The sequence below is a fragment of the Paroedura picta genome, chromosome 3 (assembly GCF_049243985.1).
Source record: "Paroedura picta isolate Pp20150507F chromosome 3, Ppicta_v3.0, whole genome shotgun sequence".
NCBI lineage: Eukaryota > Metazoa > Chordata > Lepidosauria > Squamata > Gekkonidae > Paroedura > Paroedura picta.
Genome location: NC_135371.1, coordinates 66,231,632 through 66,253,731, shown reverse-complemented (window position 1 = coordinate 66,253,731; position 22,100 = coordinate 66,231,632). Strand labels below are relative to the sequence as shown.

The window sequence follows — 22,100 nt, the reverse complement described above, 5'->3', positions numbered from 1 at the left end:
GTTTGCACACTTCCTGATAGGAGACCCCTCCCGCGTTATTGTGCTGTCTTGTTCTGATTTTTTGCCTCCCGATGAGGTGGCAGAGAAACTGGAAGCGCAGACAATCTGCAGGTTTCCCCCAATTCTTCAGGTTGTCAATCAACGCAAGCTTCCAATCCCTTCGTAGCGGTTGTTTTGGGGACTCAAACTTCCGTCCCCGAGTCCTGAAATTAATTTTTAAAAATACGCTTCCGCATTGCTAGGGGGACACACCACAACACTATAACAGGTTTTCTAAAAAATTTACACTTCTGCATTGCTACGGGATCATGTCACAACAAGAAAACATTTCTTTAGATCTCTTTTTGGGATTCTTTGTATAATGGTCTCTTTATTTTTGGGTAGATTTCTGATAGCTGGCCATGGTAACTGGACCCTGATAAGTGTGTGTTTAAAATAAAGAGCACGGATGCTAAGCTAATAGGGGGCTGCTTCATCACACAACCCTTTCCCCATTCATACCCCATTGCCAGAAAACACAAAAAGGAACGTGTTTTAGATTTGTGATCTGGAAAGGGGAGGGTGGGTGCGAGGGGGCCAAAACACTGCACAGACTGTCCAGTGTTTCTTCTTTCAAACAGGCTTGCCCCTGTTTGCACCTCAGTTGTATCGCAACAAGAAAGGGGAAGCTGATTTTCCCTCATTGCATGGCAGAGGATGAAAACTTGCGCCACCCACTGGAGTTACGGATTGCTGCTGACATCATGCGGAAGCAGCATTAAAACCTTCAAACAATGAGAGGCCAGGTAGGGCCTGTCATTTGAGCAATAAACCTGTCCTTTGAGAACTCCACTCCCTTCCTTTCCCAGCGGGAGAGGACTCCGTCCAAATGTATCAATCTTACTGTAAGTGTCCTTGCGGAGACAGCCCAAAGTCTCAACAAAGTGCCAACCGCTTGATAAGATCCCTGGCCATCTGGCCGCCTGAGAACCGACTTGTTTTCGCCACCTTTCTGCTCTCCCGCTGAAAAGTCTTCTGCCCCCCGCCCCTACCTGGTGCACCCTATAACTACCCCTCTTGTTCCCCCTGTACTTTGTTCTTATCAAGATCTTTGCTTAGGAAGATCTTGGCCTGCTTAAGTGTACTGTGGACTTTGCCTAATAAAGCTACTTTTGGAATTTGCAAACGGCTGTTGGATTTCGAATGCGCTTTCACCAGAGGCTCCACAGGCTGGGCTCAGCCTGATTCCTGATTCCTTGTGTGAAAATGGTCTAAAATATGACAAACTACTATAACCTCTCCTGCTCTACAGTACATAAAAAACCATATTTGTTTCACAGAAAAAGTACAAAGAACCACTGATTAAGGAAGAAGCCAATAAGGTTGTTTGAATTCTACTAGGAAGTCAGCCAATAATCCCCCAAGTCTTTGTTTTGTATCCCTGAATTCTTTTCTTGTTGGTTCCAGAAAAGTTGTACCATTGTTGTTTTACTATATTAGTTACCCAGTGGTAACAAAGGTTGATCACAACCCTTGAAGTGCACACCCTGGTTTGGTGCTGCTCTACAACACACCAGCTCCAGGCTGGTCTGAAGGAATGCTCCTATTTTGTCAGACAAAAAGGCAGCCAAGATGCCTCTCAAGAAGCAACTGACCGTTTTACAGCCTTAGCTCCCAAGCAATTCTTAGCTTCCCCCCTTCCCCCTCCATCCATGCCCTTACAGCTTATGCACTTGCCCCAAATGGTTTTGTTATCCAGTTACTGTGTTGTGCTATGACTCTCCCTTTCCTCCCACTCCTATTTGCACAGGTTCTTTTCACTTTGCAGCTGGCCTACGGCAGCTGCTCTGCTCCAAAACTGAGAAGCATCCAGCAAATGGTTGAGGGCTAAGTGATGTAAGGACTTATTCCTTCTGTCTCATTTACTGTAAAAGCACAATTTGCCCTTCCAAATAGAACAAACATACTTATGCTGAAGAGGCTGTTTACTGATGGGGGCTATGATAACTTGAAAAGGGATAGTGAAAACAACATAGGCAGAGCAGCAATTCCAACCAAATTTCAATAGAGAAAGCAGTTTCTTACACTGTATCCTACTAAATAAGAAGATGGTTGATGAAAAGCAGCTCACTCTGTACAGAGGATCAATCTAGGCCACATCTTATCCCAACAATATCCACTTTCAGCCCTCTATGGAAGACAGCATTCAACTGAGGGCCTTCCTTAAAGAGATGGTGTCAAAGTAAAATCCAGTTTCCAGCTGGATTGCCCAGCTTACAGAGGCACCATTTATGGTGTAATGTTAGACAAGTTTAGTGGTGACACACGGCGTATTGGAGTGTTGTTGGCAGACAGTGAGGAAGGGAGGAAAAAGGGTGTGGCAATCTCTGTGGAGGACGTCTCCCCCTGGTTGCGTAGCTGTAAGATTTGCCGCAAGAGAGCTTTCCCTTCTTCCCTTGTCTAGAGGAGGAACAAAACTACACTTAGAAAAAGCCAAAACTAGGATTATAACACAATTTACATGAATATCTCCTGAGCAATACCAGCTCTGTATAAACCTTTTATGTTAGTTTTAGGGAAGTTGGCCATATTATATTGTATTGGTAAACAAACTGCATGTCACTTCGGTCATTAGGGATTAGTCTAAACATTAAACATTTCCCTTGTTTATTTCATATATCCATGCCTACACAGCAGCCTTTTGTTCCTCCCGGTGGCTTTTTTCAGGTTTTAGAAAATCAGCTCTAGAATAGCATTGTATACCATCAGAAAAAAAGGCGTCCCTGAATTTTCAGCTTTTATTTTAAAAGTCCTTAGCCTCTTTCCTTGCAGAGATACAAGGGAAAAGGTGTGCTTTTTTCCAGCTAAAGAGACTACTTTTGAAATGAAACCTGGGGATTCAGAGGACCTTGCCACCTCTATAGTAACAATGGTACAGTGATATAAAAATAGTCTAGTGGCGATTTAAAAACAAAAATATGGCAAAGCCCTGGGGGCCCTGGCAAGGTGACAATGTCATTCTAAGTAGAGTCACATCATCAATATTTATTTACGGTTATTCAGACCAAAATTCAAATACATGCAATTAAAAACTAAGACATCCTTCTAATTTTACTTAAGTCAATGGACTTAGAAGGGTGTAACTGCTTAGGATGGCACTGTGAGCTACCCCGGAGAAAGTCACAGATCTGTGCTGATAAAAGGGATGAACTGGCCACATGGACTATGGCTTGGGCAGAACACTACTGTTTTACTGATATTCTTTATATGTCACTCACAACAGAGGAGCCTGTTACAACTTCTTTCTGGATCAGGAATAGCTTATACTTTAGACACTTGTGTTTTACTCAGGTAAATGCAATATTGTAAGTTTTAGAAAATGCTGTTTTTAGTTTTAGTTTGAGAAACTTCAGCAGTTAACCAACTCAGCCTTCCTTTGTATGGGGAACTTAATCTTCCCTGAATGGCTTTTTGGAAGTTGTGTCTCTTATCATCTTATATAAATACTAGCTTGAAAGGGCCCCCTCCCCTGGATCCCGGCCAGGCAGCTTAAAGTGGCTTTGGGCCACAGCTTGCAGCCGGATCTAGTGGGGCAGGCAGGGGCTGGCCAGCTCATTAGCAGGCCCAGGAGAGAGCTTCTTAGCAGGCAGTCAGCAGGCCGGGAGGCCCTCATTAGCAGGCCCTGCTTAGCAGCCCAAGAGGCCCTCATTAGCAAGCCTTCCACCACAACCCTTTTCCAGGGCCCTCTCCCCTTAGCGGCTGCTGGCTGCAGGCACTGAGGTGCGTCTGAGAGCAAAGAGGCTAGAGTCCAGGGACAGCTTTACTGGCTGCACCCTGATTGGCCCCTATTCCAACTTGGACAGCTGGACATGTTCCAGCCCCCAGGCTTTTTCATAAATATATAGAAGAACCATGGATAAGGATAATATGGAGTGTTCCATGCCACCAAGTGTAGTAGATAAATATCTTTTATGAATGCTAACGGATTTTAAAACTTTTTAAAAAAAGCATTTTCGTTCTCTCTGTTGTGTTTATTCTAAGGATGTTTGCATAAATCACATACTATCAGCTGAAGATGCTTCACTGGATGTGGTCTAGCAAACATGAGGTTGATGCCATTTAGGACACTTTTAAGTAATCTAACAAAGATTAGTAGAAATCAAACAACTGGATCTATATGTGCTTTTCCTCTTTATATAACTTCGAGGCAAAAGAAGTTGGGAAGGGGGAGAGAGGGTTTGTCAGACTTAGAAAAACTGTTTATTATTGAATACTAAGCAATTTTGACTAACTAATATTTTTGTTTATTGCCCTCATTTAAATTTAAACCCTATATGCTTCAGTAATAAATGAAAGGTTTTGGTTTAAAACAGCAGTAAGCTGTAACTACTACTCTGAAGGAATTTTAAAATGTGAACTATCTAAGAGTGAAAGCTGAGGAGGCAGGTTAAAAATCCTGTTTGAGTTGAACCCAGAGTTTCTCAAAATGGTATCTTTGGTTAAGAGGGCATACTAGGTAGGTTTTCTTTATATTATTTTCCACAGCATCTTGGTTGTTACTTCCTGAGGTGACTCTTAGTGACACATGCAATTTCTGTTCTAACACAAGAAGCCTTCATATTACTGCGAATGATCTAAATATGGTGACAAGGATAATAATGGGTCACATGAGGGAGACAAAAGTTTCCAATAATGGCATTTGCTAAAGACACAATAAGAACTCACATCATTGAATGCGCAGCATTTCTGGGCACAGGCTGAAGCTTCATCCCACAGTTTGCACTTGAAGTAGTATTGTGCCAGATAGCGGAAGGCAGTGCTCACTTCTAGGTGCTCCATTATCTCCTGAAGAAAGATAAAGGTATTTAGGCTTTGCCTGTACCAGAGGTAGAATTCAAACTCCACGATGATGATGATGATAATAATTATTATTATTATTTCGATTTATAGCCCGCCACTCCCCTAAGGAGCATCCTACAACAAAGCATCATCTAACCCAGTACATGATAGTGGCAACACTCCCAGGAAGGAGACCAGGGAACACTGCAATATAGCACTGAGAAGGGAGGGGAAAGGGGCCCCGATCTTCCAGAGGAGGTGCCGGCCTCAACCAAAGGCCTGGTGGAAGAGCTCCGTCTTGCAGCCCCTGCGGAAAGTTTGTAAATCCTGCAGGACCCACAGTTCTTCTGGGAGCTCATTCCACCAGGTGAGGGCAAGGACCAAAAAGCCCTGGCCCTGGTCGAGGCCAGACACGCCTCCCGGGGGCTGGGAATCACCAACAAATTTGTCTGTGCAGAGCATAAGGCCCTGAGGGGGGCATAGGGCGCAAAGCAGTCTCTCAAGTATGTGGGTCCCAGACTGTGGAGGGCCTTAAAAGTTAAAACCAAAACCTTGAATCTGATCCAGCTAGCAATTGGTAGCCAATGCAGCTGCCTCAGCACAGGCTGGATGTGGCTCCTCCAAGATGTTCCTGTGAGGACCCTAGCAGCTGCCTTTTTCACCAGCTGTAATTTCCGGATCAGGCGCAGGGGCAGGCCCACATAGAGCGAGTTACAAAAATCTATTCTGGAGGTGACTGTCACATGGATCACTGTGGCCAGATGGTCAGGAGACATGTAGGGCTCTAGTAGCCGAGCCTGGCGAAGATGGAACAAAGCCTGGCCCCCTACCTTCTTGACCTGGGCCTCCAATGTTAATGAGGCATTCAAGGTCACACCCAAGTTCCTGGCTTGGCACATGATGATCAGTTGTGTCCCGACCAAGGTGGGTAAACACGCTACCTGAGCTGCTCCCTTCCCCCCAAACTACAGGACCTCCATCTTGGCAGGGTTGAGTTTCAGGCGGCTCTGCTCGAGCCATCCAGCCACGGCTTCCAAACATCTGGCGAATGGATCCAGGGGGGAATCTGGGTGGCCGTCTATCAGGAGATACAGCTGGGTATCATCAGCATACTGATGGCAACCCAAGCTGTAACTCCTGACCAGCTGGGCCAGAAGGTGCATAAAGATGTTAAAAAGCATGGGGGAGAGACCCGAGCCCTGTGGAACTCCACAAGGGAGCCCGAATGGGCTCAGTAACTCATCCCCCAATGCCACCCTCTGGATCCGGTTTTGAAGGAATGAGTTTCTCAGGGCTCGGTCCCGGCCAGGCAGCATGCTAGTAATTCATGGTCGACCACATCAAATGCAGCCGACAGATCTAATAGAACTAACACAGCAGAACCGCCTCCATCGTATGTCAGGGCGAAAACACCGTCTTCACCCCGTGGCCAGGACGGAAGCCAGACTGGTATGGATCAGGCGCCAAAGTTTCCTCCAGGAATGCTAGGAGCTGGTCTGCTGCAGCCCTTTCAACTACCTTTCCCAGGAACGCTAGGTGTGCCACTGGGCAGTAGCTGGCCGGGTCCTGCCGATCCAGCAATGGTTTTTTGAGGAGCTGGCAGACAACTGCCTCCTTTAGCAGCTGTGGAAACTCCCCCAATTGGAGGGAGCAGTTAACAATGTCACGGAGCTGCTCTCCTACCCTCGGCCCCCCTTCCTTGAGGAGCCAAGAAGGGCAGGGATCCAGAGGACAAGTGGTCGTGCGTACCTGCCCCAGCAACCTGTCCACTTCGGGTAAAGAGAGCCGTTTGAAGCCATCAAACACCACATCCAAGGTCGGCCAACAGGCCTCCAGTTCATTTACTGTATCAAGCATGGCAGGATGGTCACGGCGGAGTGACAAGACTTTATCCACACAAAAGCTCGCAAATGCCTCGCAGCCAAGATCCAATCTCCTAATATTTTGGTGCTCATCCTCCAGGGCGGTCAAAGATCTAACTACCCTAAACAATTGGGCCGGGCGCAATTTTGCCGCTTTCACTGCCATCTCATACGCCCTCATAAGCGTGCGATAAGATGTCCTTGCGGCCTCGTCACGAGTTTTCCGCCACACTCGTTCTAGTCGTCGCAATTCCCTCTTCTTCTCCCGGAGCGCCCCTGTATACCAAGGCGACCGTTTGAGTCGAGGGCAGAGAGGACGTCTAGGGGCAATTGTGTTGATGGCATCTGCCAGGCGGGACTGCCAGTCCTCCACCATGGCGTTCAACGAATTGCCAGGAGGCATCGGGTCCTGCAGAGCATTCCGGAATCTAATAGGATCTATTCGTCTCCGTGGGCGGACCAAAATACGTCCACCGCCCAACTCGGGGAGGGATGGGGACTTGAGCTGGGCCTGTAGGGCATAGTGGTCTGACCACGGAACGGCCAAGGCCGCATCCAGACTCACCTCTATCCCCATACCAAAGGTCAGGTCGAGGGTATGGCTGGCTTGATGTGTAGGCTCAGCAACAAATTGCGAGAGCCCCAGTGTTGCCATGGCTGACACTATGTCCGAGCCAAGTCCCGACGCAGGTTTCCACAGATAACCTGCAGCTACCACCTCAAATTTACCATACTTCAGATGAGAACAGTGCGTCACAAGTACATAACAAGGATCAGGAATATGGCCAGAGCTCAATAACTCAATACAACCGTTTAATGGTGCGTGTGGACTATAAATGGTGCGTGTGGACTCTCTCACAACAGGAGAATTCCCGGAGGGACTGAAAGAAGCTGTGGTATGCCCACTGCTGAAAAAAACATCCTTAAACCCGCGAGAGCCCAACAACTATCGACCCGTCTCGCATTTAGCGTTTCTGGGGAAGATGATTGAAAGGGCTGTCGCAAACCAACTAACAGAGTACCTGGAAGAAGCTTCGGTCCTAGACCCATCCCAGTCAGGCTTCTGGCCTGGCCATGGGGTAGAGACAGCGCTAGTCGCCCTGACGGATGTCCTCCGTCGCCAGTTGGACCGAGGCGGGTCGGCACTGCTGATATTACTAGACCTCTCAGCAGCGTTCGACACAGTCGATCATGAGCTTCTAGCTCGCCGCCTCACCGATGCTGGAATACGAGAGACAGCCCTCCAATGGCTGATCTCCTTCCTCCGGGATCGTGGACAGAGGGTTGCAATTGGAGACAAAACATCAGACCGTCGTCAACTTACTTGTGGAGTCCCACAAGGAGCGGTCCTCTCTCCTATCCTATTCAATATCTTTATGCGCCCTCTCGCACAACTGGTACGGAGGTTTGGGCTGGGTTGTCATCAATATGCTGATGACACCCAGCTCTTCCTCCTGATGGATGGCCGCCCTGACTCCCCCCCAGAAGCATTAGCCAGCTGCCTGGAAGCAGTGACGAGATGGCTGAAGCAGAGTCGTCTGAAGCTCAATCCTTCAAAGACATAGGTCCTGTGGCTGGGTAAGAAGGGCCCATGTGAGGAAGCGTGCCTGCCTGCCCTGGATGGAGTACAGCTCTCTACGGCTCACTCCGCCAGGAACCTAGGCGTGATTCTGGATACTTCCCTTACAATGGAAGCCCAGATCACAAAGGTAGCACGGCTGGCATTTTACCATCTCCGCCAAACCAAACTACTAGCACCCTACCTGGCCCCGGAACACCTAGCCACAGTGATCCATGCGACGGTCACCTCTAGACTGGACTTCTGTAACTCGCTCTACGCAGGCCTGCCCTTAGCCTTGACCCGGAAACTACAGCTGGTCCAAAACGCAGCGGCCAGGATCCTCACAGCAACACCGTGGAGGTCCCACATCCGGCCCATTCTCCACCAACTGCAGTGGTTGCCAGTTGAATTCCGGATCAGACTAAAGGTTCTGGTAATTACCTTCAAGGCCATTCGCGGTCAAGGCCCAGTGTACCTGAGGGACCGCCTCCCTGCCTATGCCCCTAAAAGAGCTCTGCGCTCCACCGCCACCAACCGGCTAATGGTCCCTGGCCCTAAAGAAGTCCGCCTGGTCTCGACCAGGGCCAGAGCATTCTCTGTCCTGGCCCCCACCTGGTGGAACGAGCTCCCGGAGGAGATCAGGGCCCTGACGGAGCTTAAACAGTTCCGCAGGGCCTGCAAAAAGGAGCTCCTCCGCCAGGCATTTGGTTGAGATCAGACGTAATCAACAGCGAATGAAGGGCCCCCGCTCCCCCCCGCTCCTCCCCCTTCCTCCCAGAACTCCACCAGAGCGCTCTGGACCTGTTGTGGTATTGTACCCTTCCATCGTTATATTATTTTATTATATTGTTATACTGTTACATTCTGTTATATGGTTGCAACCACTGTAATTAATTACTGTATGTTTAACGAAGACTGTTTCATGTATCGTTGACTAGTTTTAATGTAAACCGCCCTGAGCCTTCGGGGAGGGCGGTATATAAATCTAAATAAATAAATAAATAAATAAAATAAAGTCTTTTATTAAAATAAAGTTTTCTAAATTATTTTCAGTTGACAATATAAGCAATAAATATTGAGACTGTTGTAGTAAACTACAAGTCCAATGGCACTGTAAATATTTAATATTTTCCTCAATATAACCTTTCTAAGATTCATACTGAAATAAAAGCTGTTAACTTTTCAGAAACTACCAGGCTGAGAGCCTACCACAAGTAATAGGTTAAAATGACCCTCAAAAATGGTCCCCTGGACCATATATCCTTGTCTCTTTCATTCCTAAAGTCATGCAAGATCTGACTCACCCCACAAGAATAGATGTCTTGGATGTATTTGATATAGCACTGAGCAGCTTGTTCTGATTCATTCATCTGTTCATGCAGCCTGAAAGGGGCGAGGGGGAAAGGTTGTCCTTAATTATATGATAAATAAACGTATGCTCCCATGTACCAGAGTAGAAATTACCTATTACTATGTTTCAGCGTGGACTTTAGAAATCTGAACTTTACAGCTTGTTATAAAACAGAGTTGAGCCCATGAAATTTGTTAGGACCAATAGTACTTTACACTATTATAACAATTCATAAATGCTTGAGTTTGGCATACCAAAACATTTCCAAGAGGCTACATTCCTAAAGTCCGAGGAGCAGCATGTACACAGATACTACTGGAGACCTTTCTGAGGTCCAACACAATTGTAAACAGTAAAAACACCATTCACAACTTACTTTGCTAGTTTTACCAATGCCATTTTTTCCACATCTCCTACAGCATATGCTCTCCAATAACACTGTCAAGAAAGAACAATCAAGACAAATGAAAAGGGTCTAGCTCTGGACTACTAGGAGATGGATGCTCAAAAACTAAAATTGTGATTTATATGGTCCAGTCATTTAAAATTACATTTACTAGCTCAAGAACACCCAGAGGGACATGATCCAAAAGTTTCTGGATCTATTCTAATTAAGACCCTTGCATTTCTTTATACGGGTCATGGCATAAGGTCCCACTTGCTCCCCCACAGTAAATCTGAGCCCTCTTACCTTTTTAGCTTCTACCAGCTGATTTAATTTTTCATAACATTCCCCAAGTGCAACCAGCATACGAGAATCATTTGGTCTACAAAGAACAGACAAAAGACCCAACATACTCAGAACTACAACATTATCTCAGATAGATAGATACACATGTTCCATGTATCCCCCCATGTTGTATGTAAACCGCCCTGAGACATATGGAAGGGCGGTATATAAACAAATAAACAAACAAACAAACTTGTACATAAAGGTAAAGATATCCCCTGTGCAAGCACCTAGTCATGTCTGACCCTTGGGGTGACGCCCTCCAGCGTTTTCATGGCAGACTCAATACGGGGTGGTTTGCCAGTGCCTTCCCCAGTCATGACCGTTTACCCCCCAGCAAGCTGGGTACTCATTTTACCCACCTCGGATGGATGGAAGGCTGAGTCAACCTTGAGCCAGCTGCTGGGATTGAACTCCCATCCTCATGGGCAGAGCTTTCAGACTACATGTCTGCTGCCTTACCATTCTGCGCCACAAGAGGCTCTTATACATATACTAGTAATCAAGCCCGCTGTAAGATAAATACAGCGCGCGCTAGGCAAGGACACTCACAGTCCAATAAATAAATAGGTTGATTGGAATAAATAAATCTCCCCATCTGAGCACACTGCAAATAAATGTGAAACTCCCCCCCCCCCCCCAGAAAACTTGGTTGGTCTTAAAGGTGCCCTTGGGCTCTAAATTAGTTCTGCTGCTTCTGAGCACCTTGATTGCCCACTGGAACCTATCTGCATGGTCAGCAGGGCAGGGATAGGCCAAACAATGCACCTATTAAGACCCCAGGCGAATATCCCTAAAATGATCTGAATACTTTTAAGTCCTGATAAACGCTAAGAGTCATGAGTAGATAAGACTGCAGCAGCCCTGAAAGCAAATAAAAGGAACTTGGTTGAAATTAAACTCCCGAGCTAAGTGAACCAAGGCAATAGGAGGCTGCATGAAGAAAGGGCCAGGTGAAGATCAAATCTGGCCGGCAGACGCGACATTATTCATAGACGAACGCGAAGGGCGACCGAGGGTTTGTTTCCCGGGGAGAAAAAGATCGGGGAGTTCGAAGCGTGCCACTAAAAACAACGACCAGAATAAAAAGAATCCTATCCTCCCCCCCCCTCCCAACGGTGCATGGATGCGGGTAAGGGGGTGGGGGTTGGGCTTGGATTCTCAGGCTTCCAGTCGTCGCTGAGAAATTCAGGAGAAAGTTGAATTGGGGGCTTTTGCAGGGCACGGAGCTTCCAGGGGCGGGGCGGAAGGCAGCGTCCCTTTCCGCGGCTCCTGACTCCTGCCCTGGGGTCCAACATCAAGGAAGGAGGAGAATGAAAGAAAGAAGGAGCACTGGGGGAAGAGGGAGGCAGGCAGGTGGAGGAAAAAACCCACGGATTTCCAGAGCGCAGCCAAGCGGGGCGAGAAACGCTGCTCCGGCTGCACGGAGATTTGCAGGGAACAGCTCTGGGCTGGGTCGGCAGGAAGCCCGCACTTGATGCTGCTGCCGGGGAGTCCCTGACATTCGCGGGTGGGTGGCTGGTGTTGTTAGTTTTTTGTGGGGGGGGGGGTTTGCAATGATCCGCTTCCCTGGCAAGCTGCTCGGGCGGCGAGGCTCTTTTGGATCTAGCTCCTTCCTGCTCCCTTTGGCGAGGCGAGCAAGCGGTGGGGAAGGTGAGCGCGGAGGGGAGGCCAGTGGGCAGGGCATTGTTATTGTCATGGGGCTCCGTGCTGGGGCTATAGTGTGGCAGCTCCGCCGGGCGCCGGCTTCCCTCCCCCGCTGGCCCACCACTGTTTACCTTGCAGGGGATTTGGGAGGGGGCCCACCGCGCTCGTGGGTGGGGCTTGTTGGAAAAGCCGAAGGGAGGAAGGGAGCCCCTGGAGCACGACTGCCGGGGGCTCCCTCGGGCATCGGCCTGACGCACAGCTTCTGACCCCGGTGGGAATCCAAGATGGCAGCCCGGCATCTCCCCCCTGAGTGAGGCTGATCGGCGACACCAGGGCGGCAGCTCTTTGCAAACCCGGAAGTACGTGTTTGCTTGCAGCTTCAGCAGCTGGGGCGGTCGCTCTCCAGATAGCGGGCTGTCATCCGCCGGGGGACACCATTGAGGCAACGGGCGAGCTGCAGGGGAAGTAACAGAAGCTGACGCTGGAATATTTTAAGGTATCGACTGACGCCGATAGCGCCGCTGTGCTTCCCGCAAGGAGTGTTCCGCCTCCGTGGCGAAGGACCGTTCTTGGGGCAGTTTCCTCTAGGAAGGAAGGGCCGCGGGGTCAGGTCTCAGCAAGCAGCTGAGCAGCGGCAGTACGTCAGCACCCGGTGCGCCTCTCACGGCGTCAGGCCGGCTCCCGAGGAAGCTTCCGGCAGCCGCACAGAGCTCCCTAGCCGGGGCTCCCTGTTCTGTTGGTCAGGAGCGTGGGGGGAATGGATTGGAAGACAGCGTTGTGGCGGGCTGACGCATCAGGAGGCGCAAAGCGCCTCTCGCCGCGTCAGGCTGGGAGCAACTGCGAGCCGCGCTGTGCGCGGCTCACAGTTGCTGGGGCTGGGAATCAGAGGGACCAATCGGCAGGCGCTTCGCGCCTGCCGATTGGTCTCTCCGATTGTCTGTCATGAGGAAGGGTCCAATTCGGACCCTTCCTCATCCCGGACACATCCCGCCTCAGAACGTCTTACAGCTTTATTTAGTCCGTGGCGCCGCCCGCGGCGCCACGGGCGGTGTTAAGATATGTATAAATCCCAAAATTAATCAATATACTAAGTTCTCTCTTCTAAGTCTCAGTACCAGAGAGTAGCACCAAAAACAAACAAAAATTTGAGTTTTGCTACTCAAATAAGTTATTCTGATTTTAAGCTTTCTTTCTCTTTAAGATTTGGAACTCCTCCTGAACATAATTATTAACATACATTTATTCCACTTTTCCCAGAAGCTAAAAACAGCTACCAAAAATGGCATATACTAAAAACTTAGTGTACTGGAGTCAGGACACTGCCTGCAAGAACTGTTAAGATGCCTGGAGTTGTTCTATGTGCCAAAGTCATGCTATGAAATAAAAAGTAGGGTTGTTGCTGTTTTTTTAAACAATTAACATTCGCTCTCTGTTGAACCCACAGCAAGATTTTATGGATAGTCGACTGCCCCAGCAAGGTACACAACAAGGCACATCACTAACATTGTTCACAAATGTTCCAAATAAAAATCTCAAGTTACTTCGTAGCAACCTGACTCCACATCAACAGTAGCAGCTAAGGGAAGAATGAGATGTGGCTGTGGAAAAGTATAGCTACACTGGGTAGTTTTACCTGAGTTGATGGGCTCGTCGATAGTAATAGAGGCAGTAAAATGGCATCTTGAGGATCTCATATGTTTGCCCCAGACCATACCATGCTCTGTAGTCTCTTTTGTTTACCTCTATGGCATGCCTATGAGAAGAGGGATAGTCACACTTCTTGGAAAGCATAAAGTACACAGCAGACTTGGGGACAGACAATGAAATGTGCATAATGGCCTGAATCTGTAAAAGGGCACAAGCAGATTTGTCTGCGGGAGGAAGTGGGACAGGAGGAACTATGAGGAAAGGGTCTTAAAGCATTTTCCACACTCAGCACAAGCCAAGCAAAACCTCTGTACACACCTGTATGCCTGAATAGCTGCTGATGTATTCTTCATTTCCATGTATTCATGCCCCATGAGAGTCCATGCTCCAAGATACCGAGGATTTAGTTTCAGTGCTCTCTGGAAGTAGAGAGCTGCTTTCTCATGCTGAGAACGCAGACTATAGTAGTTCCCTAGAGCAAAGGCAAAATTGCCAAGAAACAAAAGGCACTGTAAAAGCTGGAATCAACAGCACTACTAACTCATCATGTTAAAAAATGATCAAGTAACTTCTTCCAATCCCTCTTAAAATGAAAAGATGAGTCCCTCACCAATCACACAGCAGGTCTCCACACGGTACTTGTCAATTTCACACAAGTTGTGAGCCAAATAACTCAGTTCAGGCTTCATACTCTAGCAGGACAAAGGAAGGTGATAAGCATGAGGACAAGGGCATGGAGTGATACCCTTCCAAAATCCCTGCATAGGGAGTGAAGTCAAGGAGTACTGCAGGTCTCATATTCCACTCTGACAACTGATAAGGAGTATTCTGATAAAGTCAGCATTCCTTGTACTGCACCACAAGTTGCAATGTAACTGAGCTACAGGAAAGGATGGTATATATATATAAAATAAATAAATTTTGCTTCTAGAGACCCAGAGTTGACCTGCAGAATTTTCAAAACTACAAGGATAGCTACCAAAATGAAAGTGAAATAAATGGTGTTGCCTGCTTCTACTGGGTGATAAAGCCACTGGAAACACAGGAGTCACATACAGACAAATACACAAGGATCAAATATTGACTGAAGTATAAACTAATATCAGATATAATGTAAAGCTACTTTAAAAAAAAAGTAACTAAATCACATTACTCTGTCTATTACTTAAGCCTAAACAAAAAAATGACAGCAAAGCATTAGTAACTAGGGACGTTTGGAGGCCATAAGCATAATTACCATCAAATGTTTCAGGCAATTGCATCAAACACTAAAAGTATCGTAAAAACTCATCCCAGGCAGTTTAGTATACCTCTCCATGTAACAAATGATTGTTTCTTGGTGCTGTCTGCTCCACTGCTTTATCCGTCAATATTATTATTTTGCTATGGTCTAATTTTCCTGGGCAAATATATCTGTTTCACTCCAATATATCCTTATACCCACATTGTATTGTGGTTATTTAATGACTGAGGCAAGATAGGCATGCTGCATTTCAGGAAAATGTACTCAAGATAACTATACTTACCCGGACATAAAGTAGATTAGAGAAGGTGTCCATATTTTCTATCCTGTAAGGATCTTGCTTTCTAAGTTCATTGAAGATGGACAGTGCTTTATCAATATCTAAAGAAAGAAAGCCACACAGTGGAATTAAGCACAGCAAAGGGGAAAATAAAAAGACAGTATGTTGCTCAAATTTGAAAGGGGGGTGGAATTCACTCACCTCGAATATTGTGATAGGCCACTGCAATCTGGGAGATAATGTAGGTGCTCTTGGAAAAGCCGGCATCAATGAGACTCTGGTACTTCTGCAAAGCCTCTTCTATCAATTGCAGCTCAGTATAAATGTGTGCCAGGAAGAACTCCTTCATCCAGGTATCTGGCAAGGACAGGAACTTCAGCTGGCAATAACGATTAAGCAGAAGTATTACTAGAACAGCCTCCAAGAACAGCAGGAAAAGAAAGAAAGGGAGGGGGGGTGTCAGATCCACCACCCAGTCACTTGAATAGACCCAGAGAAAGAATGAACACCTCCAAGTTATGTTCAACCACCAAAGTGTTGCCACCAAAATAGAATGTTTTTGAACCAGTAATACAGTCAAGAATAATACCAACCATAGAACAGTTAATAGCTCTTGGATCCAAGGGAGGAAAACCGAAATGCTTAACACCACTACGCTGAATAATCCACAAATTACCATCTCTTTGTCTGTGATCAAGTTACAAAGCTCCAGCCAGGCTCCCCAGTGCAACGGCAAAACATGTGTGGCTTCAACAAACACATCAACAGCCTCCTTCACTAGATCCAGCTTTCGCAATACCACTCCATACCTGGTAGGGTATAAAGAGTAGTATAAAGAGAAGCACAACCAGAGAAGAGTGTGTGCATGCTCACACTGTGTTCTAATCTGACATTTTGCACATACCAAGAAAACGCTCTGCTCCTTTCACAATCCCACCATCATATATTGATATCAATTTACAGCACTTCCTACACTGAATAGCAAAGCTGATCTTTGATACTTACAGATAAAGGCCAAATCCATCCAACTCTCGTGCTTTGTGTTTCTTGCTAAGCTCTACCCGTAACTCTCTTAGAACTTCATTCTTCACTTGTCCTTTCTCTAATGGACCTGTAAAGAAAGAAATCAACTTTATATGTCTCACTGACTCCTACAAAATCTAAATGTATATAGCACTGACACATACTTTATACATCAGGGGTAGCCAAACTGTGGTTCTCCAGATTTCCATGGACTACAATTACTATGAACTCCAGCCAGCATGCTCATAGCAATTACAGTCCATGGACATCTGGAGACTCATATTTGGAGCACCCCTAGATGGAAACACAATTGATAATATTGATAATGTAATGGCTTAGGACACTGGTTTGCACTCCGCAGCTTGCAGTGAGCCACATTTATATCAACAAAAACAGATACCTATAATGAGACATGCACTTCAGTGAGTATTCCTGTCCTTGGATAAACTTCTATTTGAATCAAGTTTATGACAGTTCAATATCTTCATATGACAAAGAAATATATATATTCTTCTGTTTGTTTGTCTAATCCCATTTTGTCCATTATCAAAGTAACTCAGAAGCCAAAGATTGCTTACAAATTATGACCAACCAATCCTCATCCTTCTCAAAATTTTGAACAAACGCTAAGCAACTTGCAAGCATGACAATTAGTGAGATGAGGCACAGGTGCTTTGTTTCTATTTTTCCCTTGTTCTTTTCTGTTGTTGGACCATGTAACCTGGTCCAATGCCATATTTAGCATTTTGTCAGTTCCCTGTATACCAAGGCAGCAGGGTAGATTCTTAATGCTACAGTACCATAGTTAATACGTTACATCAGGGGTAGTCAAACTGCGGCCCTCCAGATGTCCATGGACTACAATTCCCACAAGCCCCTGCCAGCAAATGCCACAGTTTGACTACCCCTGCGTTATGTCATGTATCAAAACAACGTTGATGAAAATTTTGCTTTTATTCCTTACCTAGACTATCCACTGTTTCATCATCCTTCTTTTTTTCACCTGACTGCAGAGGAAAAAGTAATTAAGAGGAAGTAATTTCTAGTGATGGGTTTTTCCAGAAAAATTAGGATTGTAAATTATAGAAAATTATCCGTGACCTACATAAAGCATCATCTGATTTAGCATGTCAATTGAGTAAATAAATTTTAAAGTGTCTCATGTTAATTTTATGTCCCAACAGCAACATATTCTTCATATGAAATATTTCATTAGAAAAAAATCTAGTGTGGTATACATGTCATAGAATCAAAGAGTTGGAAGGAGCCATACAGGCCATCTAGTCCAACCCCCTGCTCAACACAGGATCAGCCCAATGTTATTTTCAGACACATTCAAGTTTTATGGGAAATTATTTCTATTGGAATAATATTTGTAAAAAATGTACAGACAGTTCACATACTTCCCTTACACTGTTTAAATTTAAGGGAAAAACTGAGAACTGTCTATACTCTAATTGTGCATGGTATGCTATGGATGTGATTATCCAGTTATCCACTCCAATAGAATTTAATTCTTATGCACTGGGGTATCTCATAATTACATAGGTAAAGGTATCCCCTGTGCAAGCACCAAGTCATGTCTGACCCTTGGGGTGACGCCCTCTAGCGTTTTCATGGCAGTCTCAATACAGGGTGACCTTGCCAGTGCCTTCCCCAGTCATTACCGTTTACCCCCCAGCAAGCTGGGTACTCATTTTACCGACCTCGGAAGGATGGAAGGCTGAGTCGAGCCGGCTGCTGGGATTGAACTCCCAGCCTCATGGGCAGAGCTTTCAGACTGCATGTCTGCTGCCTTACCACAAGAGGCTCTTTTAAGTACATAACAGAGTGGCAATTACAATAGGTATATACCAAACAACAACAACAACAAAAAGGAATACAAACCCAACAAATAAATTAGGTACACAAAGGTTGAACAAGACTAATATTTTAAACTGAATTAAACAAAATAAATACATTTATTTACAGTGCCCTGTAAATATAGCCTGGTATAGGTAGTCCTCACTGTGATTAATTAATGTAAATTAATAACCACAGGTTGATGGCATACAAATACAATCACAAACATAACAGGACTGGACATGTTTTGGTTCAATGGGCCTTCTTGAATGGTTACTAATACATAGATAGAATCATTTTGTTGGTAAAAGTAAAGTACAGGTAACCCTGTGCAAGCACCGAGTCATGTCTGACCCTTGGGGTAATGCCCTCTAGCGTTTTCATGGCAGACTCAATACGGGGTGGTTTGCCAGTGCCTTCCCCAGTCATTACCGTTTATCCCCAGCAAGCTGGGTACTCATTTTACCGACCTTGGAAGGATGGAAGGCTGAGTCAACCTTGAGCTGGCTGCTGGGATCGAATATCATTGCCACGCTATCCCACACTCATGCAGGGACATCCTCTTGCTACAGGGTGGCAGAACCTGTCTGCCCCAGAGTTGTGCAAGGCGGACTGTGTGTGCCGGGGGATTTCATCCCCCGTGCATACATGGGAATTGGCGGACCATGCTGCCTTGCTGCATGGAACCTGCAGTGGCCCAGCGTGGCCGCCGCCATGTGTAATTGGTCTATGACACTCAATTACTAATAACAAAAAGGAAGAAATTAACTTAGCTGTCTAGATGTTGCTACAGAAAAAAAGGAAAAAGCTAGAAATCAGGGTTCTTAACAAGAAAAATGAAAGAAAAGAGGTTGCTTTATCCTGTTAGCTCACCAAGTATCTGGAGTACATGTATAGGAAATACGCCTTCTGACTCTTGCAGCCTCGTAGAAAATAGGCAGCCCTGTCATATTCTTTCAAATCAAAGTAAGACTTGGCCAAGGTATAAGCATCCAAATCACGAGCATCTTCCTAAGGAAAGGGGTGGAAAAATCTCTTGTGTTTTAAAGGAAATGGTCAGTGTAGGACACAAAATAGTTTTCTTTTACTTCCAACCTTTACTACAAGAACATCCTCACTTCAAAATTTAAGAAGTGCTTCAATTAGATAAGACTAAATCCACCTTATCTGGAAAACGAAGTTTGAACTTCTACAGAAATAATAAACAGAAACTTAGTTTTAGCTGTTGGTGCTTGTTATTGACTTAAATTTCAGAGGGCAAACAGATCTAACAAAAAAGACGTAACTAATCTAATCAAAATGCAATCAGAACATGGATCACCAGAAACAAATGTGCACAAAAAATTACTATGCACAAAGTTCATATTTCTCTTCCTTTCCCTAGACAAGTCACCAATCAATAATCTGAGTTTCACAAAATGACTTGGTAGCACAAAGATGATTAGTTTGTTTCATGCTACTGTTTTGACAACCATCACAGCTTAAATTGCAATTTGTCCATGCATGACAACATGGCAATGTCAAATGACTTTGATCAGTTACAAAAAAACTGTTATGAACTATCCTTACCTCTGTGAGCACGGGAGCAGGAGGCAGTTCATTCAATGGCAGTGGATCCAAAGCAAAAGCCAATTCTGATGCCCTGCAACAAGAGATTCCACTTTATCACAGAAAGCACTGCCCTAGCTCATGGTGACTTATTCCAAAACACATGCTCTCTTTTCATGAAACATACCCTCACTGATATTTTAAAAGTTCTATGGTGCTGTGTGGTCTTTCCACAGGCACAAACCCTTGATGAAGAAAGATCCAACCTTTAGGGCAGGGGTAGTCAAACTGCGGCCCTCCAGATGTCTGTGGACTACAATTCCCAGGAGCCCCTACCAGCGAATGCTGGCAGGGGCTCCTCGGAATTGTAGTCCACGGACATCTGGAGGGCCGCAGTTTGACTACCCCTGCTTTAGGGACTACTATAGTTCTGAAAGTCCTATAAAATATGCACTTATGTCTTTCAATAATGTCTTCCTCTTGACGTTCTTGATGCCCACTGCCCCAAACCTTTTAGAACAGGACGAAGACAACGCACTCAAGAAAAAGGGCGAGAGTATCACCTCACACAACCCAGCCTCACCACTTTCCACTATGCTGCAAGCCGCGCTCCCGACTTCGTTCTGCCACGTCCAGCAGCTGTTTCTTAATGCCACGCAGATCTGAGAAATCCGCACTTACAGTGCCAGTCCCAACTGTGGCGGCGGCCATCTTTCCAGAGACACCAGCTTCAGCCAACCAGTGACGCGCCTCCATCTCGAGACGCCACTCGGAGAGCGCGAGACCTAGAGTTCAGCTCCTATTGGACAAGAGCTTTGTGTTCGTTTGGCGATACCCGCCTAATATAAACGGGAGGAGGAAAAATTCGAAAACGGTGATTGGCTGATGACTGCGGTGGCGGCAGGCGCGAAAGCGATGAATCTGGATAAAGTGGCGCTTTCTTGTTCAGAGTGGTTTTCTGTGAGCTCCTGCTTTATGCTGCATTAGAGCAGACGCTGGGAATACGTTCAGTAAGGCAGATGCAAGGAGAATAATCTGTTCCAACATATTTGCCAGGAGAAAAAGAATATTTCGTGGACGAATTGATAGGAGGCTATATTGACACTTACATTTCTTTACCTTAGCAATGGATGGGTTGCTTAATTAGCAAGTGACTATGCTCTTTTGCTGCACCATTAATGTTAGTGGGTTAGTTCAGTCTTTGGTGTTATGAATGCCTGAATCTAATTTATACGCTGTGGTGCATCCATTTTCATTCTAGTTAGTTACTCACTCTGAGCCTAACCATCCTCACACGACTGAATTACTGCTAATTTAATACAGTATTCCAGAATCATAACAATCACTATATATGTTTTATTGGATATCTGGTTTAGCCTGCTGTCCCAGGAATCCCCTAGGGCAGTGGTCCCCAACCTTTTTATCACCGGGGACCACTCAACGCCTTTTCCTGAGGCCCGGTGGGGGGGGGTAGTTTACTCCTCTACTCTCAACCACTGCCCTAACGCTCTCTGATCGCTATGGTAATGTTTAAACATCCCTTCTAAATAAGATACAGACACGCCACAACAATGAAGTGTGTTGTAAAGGGCCGGGCGGGGGGGGGGGGGGGAGAAGGCGTCCTTCAGGGCCCACCTCCAATTAATCGAAGGACCACATGTGGTCCGCGGCCCACAGGTTGGGGATCGCTACCCTAGGGGAATGGTTCTCAACCTTCCTAATGTTGCAACCCTTAAATACAGTTTCTCATGTAGAAATTAAACCGAAACCCCAGAAATTAAACCGAAACTGACCAATGGCATGAAGATCCATTTTTCGTGATTGTGTTTTTTCCTGGGGTTTTTCAGTTCAGTTCTGCCTCTTGTCCCACCATGCCGATCTTGCTCTTTTCCGCTACCCCAGATGGATGAATGCTCTATCTTGATCTACCCCGCAAGTCTCTTGTGTGGATGAAATGGAATAGGAACGATGTAGGTCACTTTGCGACCCTCTTGGAAAGAAGGGCGGGGTACAAACCAAGTAATAAAAATCAATGATTTGGAAGAACAAAAATTGAGTCCAGGGGCATCTTTAAGACCAACAAAGATTTATTCAGCTTTCGTGTGCAGGCACCCCCCCCCCCCTGACAAAATTGATTCGGAGACATCAATAAAGGGATGTGGGAGAACCCAAGAAAACCCATGATTTGGGAGAGATAATACAGGCGGGCCCGAGAGCAGAGCTTCTCGTTGTGTCTGGGCTGAGGTGCATGTCCAGCAGTGGCCACTCTCCGGCAGCCTCCTTGGGCCGTCCGGTCTTGGTCACCCGCTCCATGCCCAGCCAGGGCCAGACCCAAAGCAGTGCAGTGGAGTGGGCACACCAGTTGCCGGGGCGAGCACGCTCGATGAGGCAAGCGGTGGAGGCGCATCCATGCAGGGTGAGCTGCGGGAGCTGAACTGCTGCCCGCGTGCCTATGTGGGGTGGGTGCAGGCACTGGAGGAGGAGAACAGGTGGCTGGTGCAGGAGCTAGAGGTGCAGTGCAGGCAGGAGTGGCAGACCACAGCGGAGG

At 46.3% G+C, this 22,100-nt stretch overlaps 1 protein-coding gene across 1 annotated transcript; it reads right to left on the bottom strand.

Annotated features, from left to right (window-relative positions):
• Positions 1–350: 350 nt before the first annotated feature.
• On the bottom strand, positions 351–20,323 carry CDC23 (cell division cycle 23). The gene is made up of 16 exons (XM_077326177.1): positions 20,136–20,323; positions 19,574–19,646; positions 18,878–19,015; positions 17,127–17,169; positions 16,145–16,250; positions 15,816–15,948; positions 15,341–15,518; positions 15,143–15,240; positions 14,227–14,308; positions 13,935–14,088; positions 13,603–13,722; positions 10,284–10,359; positions 9,969–10,030; positions 9,546–9,624; positions 4,705–4,824; positions 351–2,439 (listed from the first exon to the last, which is right to left on the bottom strand). The coding sequence occupies exons 1-16, from the start codon at positions 20,306–20,308 to the stop codon at positions 2,269–2,271; spliced, it is 1,806 nt and encodes a 601-aa protein (XP_077182292.1). The 5' UTR covers positions 20,309–20,323; the 3' UTR covers positions 351–2,268.
• Between the last annotated feature and the right edge of the window lie 1,777 nt (positions 20,324–22,100).